Source organism: Siphateles boraxobius, unplaced genomic scaffold (genome assembly GCF_051911475.1).
Source record: "Siphateles boraxobius isolate OS27281-9 unplaced genomic scaffold, OSU_SipBor_1 39, whole genome shotgun sequence".
NCBI classification, from domain to species: Eukaryota; Metazoa; Chordata; class Actinopteri; order Cypriniformes; family Leuciscidae; genus Siphateles; species Siphateles boraxobius.
This window is the reverse complement of record NW_027509019.1, coordinates 2241400-2252500: the sequence shown is the minus strand read 5'-3', so window position 1 is coordinate 2252500 and position 11101 is coordinate 2241400. Positions and strand designations below refer to the sequence as shown.

The following is an 11101-nucleotide window of genomic DNA, read 5'->3' as shown; positions in this document are numbered from 1 at the left end:
GGGGATACATAAGGTCTACACTCATGGGCCAAGCCAAAAACTGCCAAATATTTAGTCGTAACCATTTAATCACAAATCACTTGTCAGGAAATTAGCAAGAATTGTACAAATACTGTAGATAAAGTTACTTAGCATGGAATATCCTTTCCCTTTATTTTCTTTAAATTTTTAAGTCGTGTGAGTAAACTTCCAGTCATCTTTTTACAGGAAGAAGAGTAAGTGTTGTTCCACTCAATGTTAATGGCTTCAAACTGTTGAAACACAGTGAAAAACATCTCCCAGTTCATTTGAGTTTAATGTGAGACTAAATATTTACTAATTTACAAATCTGGAATCTGATCAGGCCAAAACATGAACATGATGGACTTGTTCTCAAGCCACTTCTTGCTTGTTTTTGCAGTGTGAGCAGGAGCAAAAATAACATCTCATTCCTCTTTTGATAACAACTTTTCATTTGTGTGAAGTGAGCCATGTGAAGATGCCGCTCTGGAGCATCACCATGCAACTCGTGTTTCATTGTGATTCATCAATCCATACACAACTTCCCATATTCTGCCAAAAACTTAATTCTGTCTATATGCTTTTCTGAGACAGCAATGGCTTTTAAGTACTGCATTTGCTAATTTGCAGACCAATAACTTGTGGTAAACACAATTAAAAGCTTAGTATTTAGCCATTTTTGCCCGTTTTTGTTTTTTGCCCAAGAGTGTATAATGACTGCATCTACTAAAAGAAGACATCTCCATAAACAAAGTCCCAATAATCCATGTCCATTACATGGTTGTAAAACATTTAAAGGGGACCTTTTATGACCTTTTACAAAGTCTTGAAGTTGTTTTTGGGCTCTACTAGAACAGGTTTTCATGCTTGAATGTTCCATACAGGGCTCCGAACCGGTTCAAGGAACTATTACAAAAACTGTGGAAACGAACAAAATTTTAACAGGAACAAACAAAAACGAAATCAAGTTTAAATGTTCTGAACAGACAAGCTTATTTGAAATTACCATTAACTGGTTAATAAGGTTATTTTATTGTTCTGTTTAAGATCAACCAATGATGAATTCAAATGCAAATGCCAATGCAAATGTAACGTTACCGCATGATCTAATGTGAGAGAAAAGCCTGAACTCAGCTGTCAATTCATCCTATGTAAGTCGCAAGGCAATCTCCTGGCATTCACTGTTGGATCGCATGAGTTTATCCGAGGATATGTTAACATGGCAGGTTATATCAAGCGTGGTGTGTTTTGAAACCAGCAAAAAATTACAGGTTAGTGTAGAACCACTTCTATTCAGGAAATAAAATTAAAATTAAAAAAATGAATACACCTTGTAGTCAAAGTTAGTAATGGGTTAGGCTTCATGGTCAGACACGTGCATGTGTCGTTATATTATTAACATTTTCCCAAAATTAAGCTCAAATGAAGTTACAAGGTTTTTCACCAGCGAATGTCGGATATTTGTGTTTTTTGCCTGTCATTAGATCGGTTGCATCTGACGCATTACGTTTTTATCAACTTACAGGTTACAAAGGTTATTGTATCTACTGTATATGTGGGCACTCCGTTATTACTGTCGTTTAATTCATTTGGCAAAAAGCTTGTGTTATAAAAGAGGAAGTGTTACGAACAGGCTTTATTGGCAATGACTAGATCCCAGACAAAGAGACTCTTCTTTGCTCCTCAAATACATAAAACATTAGCCCTACACATATGTTTTGAATAAAGTACTTAATCAATCACTGTACAAAATCACTGTACTTAATCAAATAACTAGTTTTTTATTTACCCTTGCACTGCTAACAAGCAGAAACAGTCTCCAAAATGTGTGCAAGACTTCATTCACGATAAGGTGGGTGGAGCTGCTGTATGAGGTTTTGCAGAAAATTTGAGGATCCACTCGAGTTACGAGGTTTAGTCAAACTTACTTACACTGGTTACTGTGCTAAACTCTAGTGGATCTTTGGATCCTTTCAACAGCATGAGAGGAAGACAAGAAAACTTCTCATTCCATCCTCTCAGTTTTTACACATATAATAATGTTGATCCAGTAGTAGGACATACAGCAAGTAAAAAAACAACAAAGCTGTGTCTGATTACTTGAGAGAGTCGTGGTCTATGTGATCTATGTTGATGAGGCTGGCGTCAACTTGGCGAAAAGGCATTGGCGCTGTTACCATGCCGGGCCAGAGAAGAGCCAACATCACCATGTGCACCAACAACGGTGCACTCCTGCATAAATGTGAGATTGGACCTTACAACACTGATAGCCTTCTCCTGCTTTAAGAAGAACTGCATGAAAGACTGGTGCTAGAGGTAGAAAGAGGACAGGTGAGAGACCACTTGTCTATATATGTGATCACATGGGACAATGTGGCATTCCACCATTCCCGTGCAGTCACAGCCTGTTTTGACGCCCATCTGAGGATGATGTCCCTTTTCCTGGCCCCTAACTGCCCTTTCCTCAACCCCACTGAGGAGTTTTTCTCAGCCTGGAGATGGAAGGTTTTTGACCATCGTCTACAGGACCAAATGCCCCTCCTGGATGCAATGGATGCTGCATGCCAAGACATTACAGCTGAACACTGCCAGGGGTGGATAAGGCATGCCAAAAGATTCTTCCCAAGATGCCTTGCCAGAGAATATATCAGGTGTGATGTAGATGAGAACATGTGGCCAAATGCAAAAGACTGAGCAGATCTTTTTTTATATATATATATACTGTGGCTTTTTCTGTTTGTATATTTTGCATTTTCACATAAACAAATGGCAGCTATATTGCATATTTTTGTTATCTGGCAGTGATTTCCTGTTGTAAATAAAGCCTTTACTGAAGCAATTCTGTCTCTGTCTTCTTTTTTTCATAAACTGTACATTCTATAAAGCTACCTTGAGATGGGTCATTCATTTTTTGTATAACACAGACAGATCATTTCTATTATGACCAAAGCAATCTACCAGGTAGAACCTGGTTTAAGACGTGCTTTTTTTGGGGAGTAAATAATGGCACAAACACCAGTACATTGACGAGCACAAACCTTAAATCACCTTGCGTGAATCATTTAAATACTCTCCTCCATAAATTTTGCACCTGAAAGGGAAACTCCTACAAATGCATATTTGACAGTAGTTTTTTAACACCAAAAGAGGGTTTGCGCTGATGCAAACTGTTAGTAAATCTGGTCCATAGTGCAATGTGTTATTACTGTAAGTGTAATGTGTATTTTGAAAATTAGTGTTGGAGTTTACTTTACAATGTGTGATTTTGAGCATGAAATTAACCGTTTTGACAATTGTGTGTTGTAGGTGTGTTGGTGAGTTTAGGAAAATTGTTAAAAGTATTGAAAAAATTGATATAGCGATCGTAAAAAAAAAAACTGTAAACATCACTCAATCAAAGTCTTAAATAGGACCCTTATATAACAATAGCAGGTTAGCACTTCTCACTAGTGTTACATTAGTTTTCACCATGAGTTCAGCTCATGCTGGTCACTTGCATCCGCGATCTTTTAAGGCAGTGACTGACTGCCAACCCATTTCAAATTCTCTAGACACGCCCCTGCCTGTCACATGAGATGCTATCACTGGAAACCATGGAGAACCAGCATCTCATATTCTCACTGCACCACTCCCTGAAGCAGGCCTACCTCCAGTCCACACAAACACTAGCTCCTGCACGCTCAAATCATGTCCTAGTCAATTACGATGATTCACACTAAAAGGTAACAGTGAAAGGACCAAATGAAGTGCATACAGCAGCAGCAGCAGCAGCGAGCTTCACGAAGCGTGTCAGCAGCACTGTGGGCGGCTTTCAGTCTGTTTGCACACTCTGACCTCAGGCTAGAGGAACAAACCGCAAACAACAGCAACTACTGACATATGACACTTCACTCCCTGAACGAACTTAACAATAACATCAAAAACAATAAGTGATTCAGAAAAGCACACATGCACGCAGTGCCTTTCTTTTCAACACAAACACAGATGTTCTGATAAGTTCCTGTTTTTGACTGTTCATGGATTTCATCTCATCAGGCCCCAGTGACAACATTCCTCCCTCATCCCAACTCTTCCTCTATTCTAATCTTCCCCATTTTATCCAATACCTACCATAATTCAAGGGTCAATTTGGCACTCAAGCCCAATATCAGGACTGAATCCCTTCTGCAAGGAAGGACAGCAATCCAGATCTGGTTAGCACTTTAATACTGAATGCAGGTGAACTCATGAAATACACGAGTCTAAAGTGTTTTGTGATCGGATCACTGAAACCACAGACAGAGGTCTTTAAAAACGACGTCTTCACATATGCAGTGGGAACGCTATCAGTCCTGAATGTGTCCGGACGCAGTGAAGCTCCGCCCACTCACCAAACGCATGAGCATCCTTATGGAAGGTGCTGTGCGGAGCAGGGGATTCGAACTTCTCTGCATTAACCACAGTTGCAGAAGTCATTATAGTTCAGTAAACTTCTATAGGCATTGTAACACTTTGTTATTTTTGTCATTGTTACAGTGAAAAGGATCTGTACCAGGAGGAAACAACTGGATCACCATAACCCAGACCTCAGTGTCCTGATGGTGTGCAGTGCTTCAGTCATCTAACAAACAACAGCTCAAACTCTCTTTCTTCAGGACATCAGTGCGGGACATCCAATGGCCTGTTGTGAACAGTGTTCCCATTACGATCCACAGGATAATTTATGAATGAGGAGTTTTTATATGCCACAAAGTAGACGTTTCACCCACAATATTCCACATCTTTTCATTATAAACTTGTGAATGTAGAGCGAGGATCCCAGGGCTCAGATTACACTGAACTGAAGTGCATCATTCTGCGTATGGGAAGTGTGTAATTGTTTTTTTGCCGCTCTTTATCTGAGCTTATCTCAGAAGGCCGTTGTTAGGAAACGAGAGGTTATTAGGTTAAATGGTTATTGTTGAATATCTGTCAGTTACCCTACTGAAGAGAAGTGTTTAATAAGAGACATTCTCAGGTGTCATTCCTTCTGTAAACACGCAGATCCGTGTAGGAGATACAGGGATCCATCATCCACAGTCCTAAAGAACCAATGTTTGTTCACACGCATCACACAGGTACGCTTGAGCTTCTGTTTACCATGTTTGATGAATTCATGTATGTTTATATGTAAATAAAACCTTAAAATAACCCTGTTCATCATATGAAGCGACCGTGTGTCTTCAGAAGACCTGGATTAACGTCTTTAACGATACGTTTTTCATTACCTTTTGGAAGCATTAATTGTTGGGTTGAATGCAATTGCAATTGTTTAAATGAATGGACAGAACTCAATAAAAATTTTAAGATTTCAATACAATTTTTGTCGTAACTGCTCAACTATGTTTAGAGACCCAGACCCCTGGCCAGGGGTTCTTCTTACAATCTTAAATATTCATAAACCAAACTGTAAACGCCTTTGATCCAATCAGGTAACGTTACTGGCCAACCGACGTCACAATGAATTATCAATATTCATAACTCGAGCCTTTTCCATAGTACTCTACTATATACTGCTACTATACTATACTGACACATTCGCATCCAGAGGCTCGCCTCGCTTCATACATAAGCAAGATTTGACTAGCACATCCCGAACTTTCCAGCGTATTATTTGAAACACAAATAGATATGGCGGGTGCTCATCTAATGATGTCAGTGACGAGAGTCGCACGAGCAGATCAGTGCATTGGTCCTTTCAGAGTGTTTATCGGAGAAATAAACTTCATATATGTGACTGTGATCTGCTGAACCCTGAGTCTTTAATCCCCCGTAACTGCACTGTTATTACTGTGGTACTTTCAGTTTTGCGCGACGGCGCGCACTCTTTGTTTACGTCCAGCGCGTGCAGCTGCAGCACGAGCTCGACTCAGATGATGTTACACTTACAGCAGTTCGCCATCGACACTCACCCATCGTTCAGTTCTGTAGTTTCTCCATAATGTGCCATGTGCGCGACCATTATTCGCGCGCCGAAAGCTGTCGGTTCGCGCGCCAAATGTTTCCGTGACGTGGTTTTTTTTTACAGATAAGAGACTATAAACCCAGTCAATCCTGAGCCCATTCACACACACTCACTCGCTCACACACACACACTCACTGGTGTTTGTTTCCGCGACTGGCAGCAGCAGGAAGTGGCGGGAACTAAAGCTTGTTTACAGCAGATGTCCATTATGGAAGACAATGAAGGCAGCTTAAATAATAAAACTTTTTTTTTTATATATGCACATTAAATAATTGGTTTGGGTTACAGTGTTCTGGCTGGTTGCTAGTTTAGAAGTCAATTATCCTGCAAATAAGTGCCAAGAACTAGTGCTGTTATTACAACCTACCAGTTGGGGGTCTTGTCTCTTATGTAATGTAAAGTCTATTACATTTAGGGCTGTCACTCACAATTACTTTGGTAATTGATTAATCAAGTAATCAGATTGATGTGTGTGTGTGTGTGTGTGTGTGTGGCAATTAAAATAGACCTAAAGCCTTTAAAATTACTTAAAGTACATAATAACAAAGAGGCAATACTATTTGGTTCAAATAAAGTATCAAAAACATGCAAACTCACAGCATATGCAGAGATGGAGATTGTGCTGCCACCTGCATTTCCTCAGACAGCAGCGCGACCAGGTGCATCCGCTGTTCTTTCAAAGAGGTCCACGAAAGCCTCCAGGTGATCGTGTGGACTCATCTTTACCAGCGAGACGTAGGCGATTGGGGGCTGCGACTGGGAAAACCTCCCGGCCAAGCAAGCTCCGGATGTCCTGCGGGTCCTCATCCTGCGTAAACACTTGAAAAAGAAAAAATTAGCAATTGCAACAAATAGATACAACTGAACAAATATATGATTGAAATAAACAGTGTTTATTTCTGTTTATTCTGTTTATAAACAGTGTTTACCTGAAAACAAGGTTTTCAGGTATTCAGGTTCCAAAACTGTAATGAAATGTAAAATAACACAGCACTTAACAAATAAAATATACATTACAAATATAGTTACAAAAGTTATTCAGTCAAGAATGAGTGAATTTTCTCTTTGTCTTTTGTTGTTTGATTAATGTTATTATAGATATGGCAGCTGCTGTCACTTAAGAGTTGCCAATATAGTTACACATGCCTGCAGCACTGAAAGACGCGCGCGAGTCGTCTCGCACTTCATTGGTTTAAAATCCCATTTAAATTACATTATCTGTGAGCGCGCTTTGGATGTGTGTGCAGTACAGAAAACAGCACACGAGTCGTCTCGTGGTTGAAAAGTCATACTCACAAAGGAATCGATAAGACGAATCAAAATTTTAAGTAAAGTATCCGATTCCTGACCTCAAGTATTCGATTCCAGAATTGGAATAGATTTTCAATTCCCAACCCTACTGTCTAGTGTGAAATCATGAAGAGAGCCCTAAGACGCCCCTGTTGTAGAGCTCAAGTCCAGATTGTAAAACCTCACAAATATGTGCGGCGAGGACCAGCCTGCCGCATCACAAACAGCTTGAAGTGAAACTCCTGACAAGAGAGCCTTAGAGGCAGCCATACTCTTAGTGGAGTGGGCTCGGACTGCCCTAGGGGAAGGCAGTCTGATCGACTTATAAGCAAGAGATAGAGCCTTGACTATCCACTTGCTCATCCTCTGCTTTGATGTGGGGGACCCTTTGCTAGGAGAACCCAAACAGATGAACAGTTGTTCAGATTAATTTTTTTCCTGGTCTGAATCCTGGAATGGAGGAGGAAAGAAGGCTTGCGATGCAAAAGATCTGGCGACATTAATGGGGAACTTGGTAATGTAATCTGGCATAGGGTGAAGAAACGCCTTTACCATTCCGGGTGCAGAGTCCAAGCACGAAGCGGCAACCAACCGAGCTTGCAAATCTCTTATCCTTCTAAGAGAAGTGATAGCTAGGAGGAATGTTACTGGCGGTCAGACACCACCCTTAACATAAAGGAGAGACACACACAGATCAGCTCGTATCTTAAGTAGGGGTGGTTTTATTTTGCGAATGGGTATTAAAACAACGGCAAAGGCTGAACACTTTAGACTGCCGGGTGGACAGCTAGACGGCAGTCATTCAAAGACAGAAAACACGGCTTTGCATCGACTCAGTTCTCCGTCTCTGTGTGCGCGCTCAGGAACGGTCCTAGAAGTCTTTTATTGAGCAAGTAGGCTTCGCACAGGTGTGGCTCATCTGTAATTAGGAAAAAGGGTAAGAGACACTGCCCTCAAACACATGTAAAGGAACAAACACTTGAGCTGGGGGACGTAACAAGGAACAATATATTGAGAGTCAGAAACAGTAGGCTGTTAAAAGGAGCCAGGGATTGGCCTTGGAGCACCATGGCCAGATCCCATGCCGGTACCCTAGTGCGTACTGCAGGCCTCAACCTCAAAGTGCCACAGAGAAAACGTGTTACCAAAGGGTTCTACCTAAAGACATACCACCCAAAGGAATGTGGTAACCAGCTATGGGCGTCACATAGACCTTTAAAGTGGACAGAGATAACCCTGCAGCGAATCGATCTTGCAGATCTCGATCCAGCACTGTTCAAACCGGCCAGTTAACTGGGTCCAGCGGACGATCACTGCACCAAGAAGTGAAAACTCTCCACTTCAGGGCATAATTTTCTTGTGGAGGGAGCTCTGGAGTTAAGGATGGTCTCAACAACCTCAATTTAGAGACCAGAAACTATGAGCTGGGCCCCCTTTAGAGGCCTAGCCCACAGCTTCCACAGTACTGGAAAGGGATGAAGTATTGAGCCCCCTATCTGGGACAGAAGGTCCCTCCTGATCGGAATCTCCCAAGGAGAGCCATTGAGGAGAGACACAAGATTCGAGAATCACACTCTGCAAGGCTATCACAAGGTGTTCTAGGTGAGACGGACCTGGTCCCGGCAAACTTTCTCCAGAACTCCCGGGAGCAGAGTGATTGGGGGGGGGGGGGGGGGGCGTACAGACGTAGCCTCAGCCGCGTCTAAACCATAGCATCCAGTCTGAGAGGAGCTGGATGCATGAGGGAAAACCAGTGTTGACAGTGAGACATCTCTCAAGACGTAAACAGATCCACTTGTACCTGGGCGAACACCCTTTATATTTGTTCGAGCCTAAATTCCCCAGGCCTCAGCCCCTGTCTCGACAGGATGTGTGACGAGCACATGGTGGCCCCTGAGGTCTGTGAGGAAATTCTTGAGAGCAAGAAAGACAGCCATCATTTCCAGACAGTTGACGTGCCATGAGAGATCATGCCCCCATCCACAGACATTGAGTTGAGCAACCCTCTAGGATCGTTCCCCATCCTGTGAGGGGAGCTTACATCATTAGCATCTTGCGACGACAAAGGGCTCCCAGCACTCCACAGCAAAAGGTATTACGTTGGACACTGCTGCCATCAGAACCAACAGTCTCTGAAACTGTTTGACAGTGAGTGACTAGCCTAGCTTTAGTCGATTTATGGCTGACATGTTTGACTCGATGCACGCAGGGGAAAGACATGCTTGCATCATAGTCGAATCCCATACCACACCTAGAAAAGTGGTCCTCTGTGCTGGAGAAAGCATACTCTTTTTGGCATTTAACCTCAACCCCAACCTTTCCATGTTGGAGAACGAGAATGACATATTGATCCCGAACCACTAACTGATGCGACTGAGCTAAAATCAACCAATCGTCGATGTAGTTCAGAATGCAGATGCCCTGAAGACACAGTGGTGCCAGTGCTGCATCCATGCATTTGGTGAAAGTGCGGGGTGATACAGCCAGAACAAATGGAAGAACCTAATATTGGTATGCTTCGCCCCGAAAGCAAACCTCAGGAACCTCCTATGTTGTGGAACTATGGATACATGGAAGTATCGATCCTTGAGATCTATTGTAACAAACATGTGCTCTGATCTAACCTGTGGTAGAATCTGTCTCAAAGTCCGGCAAGGAACAACCAAACAGAGGCATCATGAAATCTTTCCTGTAGCCTTCTTCCCGATAATGATGGTCCTCAGATCCATCTGACCCCTCAAAGTCTGCAGTTAAGAGCTCCTCCCCGATCCCCCTTCTCTCTGAGTTTCTGGAACGCCGTCTCATGTTTGCTAGGCCAGGTCTGTCTCTATCCTTTCTGATAGATGCATTTGCGATCCCCATAATCTAGATCGCCAAAGTCCCTCAGCAGCAGCGGGACCCGCACTCTAGGGAACACGAGCCTGAGTGCTCTCTTCAAAGATCTCCAGACGGGAGCAGAGCATCTTCACTGAAAGCTGTTTACAATCTGCACAGCAGCACCCTTGAGCGCTGACTGTGCATACTCCTCTCCCAAACAAACAATGCAAAGATTGTGTGTATCCCCACCCGTGATGAAGCTTGGGCAGGGTTGAAAACACTGTCTAACCTGCTGTTTGCTCATCATTTTTTGATATATATACCAGGAAAATATCAAGCATGCCCAAACCATGCCCTAGTTTCTGTGTCTTCAGCAAGCGCTTTATGTGAAATCGTGTGTCACAAATATGTGCTGGTAGACAGACATAACACCAAATACAATTTTACATAAAGCGCATTAAGTCTCAGACTAAAATGCATGTTTGAGTTGTTCGAACTTAATACCGATTTAACACTTGTTTTGTCCCATGGTGCACACAAATTATGTTTTTTCTAAGGCATGTTTAAAAAAGCGACTTAACACTTTCCCCGTCAGCATTTTGTTTTTTCAGAACATTTTGTTGTAGGAATATCTGAACATGCAATATATCAAAACAAAGAACAGACCCACTGCTTTTAAACAAAAAAAAACTGTTTTTTTGTAGCTTAATGCATTATTTTTCTATCATCACCTGTTTGTGGTTGTTTCATAAAAAAACTAAATTTTGAACAAAAAGCTGAGAAAATCGTGTTTTTGTCAGAACCACCACGTCATTCTGAATTTTAACTTTCCATGCCTCTCTACAAAGCAATTTCTCCTCAACATTTTGCCCTCAAATAAGCAAAAGAAGTAGGCTCATGAACTCATGTTCTAAGTACTGCCTTATAACAGAATTGAACAGCAGATCCATTTAGTTCAGGGTTTCCAGTTCAGGGTCTCCACCATGGCCACTCTTCCACTTGCTGTATGCT

The 11101-nt window shown here is 42.0% G+C and overlaps 1 protein-coding gene across 4 annotated transcripts in view; it reads right to left on the bottom strand.

Moving 5' to 3' along the window:
• LOC143703867 (NACHT, LRR and PYD domains-containing protein 1a) overlaps positions 1 to 6141 on the bottom strand; it is a 44001-nt gene extending 37860 nt beyond the window's left edge. For 2 of the 4 annotated variants that reach the window (XR_013191445.1, XM_077197327.1), the window contains exon 1: positions 5931 to 6141. Coding sequence is in view for 2 of the 4 variants with exons in the window: in XM_077197327.1 (XP_077053442.1) it covers positions 5931 to 5980 (50 nt within the window). In the remaining 2 variants the exon portion in view is untranslated. The remainder of the gene's footprint in view (positions 1 to 5930) is intronic. The other 2 variants (XR_013191446.1, XM_077197328.1) reach the window with 1 other exon arrangement.
• Positions 6142 to 11101: the final 4960 nt, after the last annotated feature.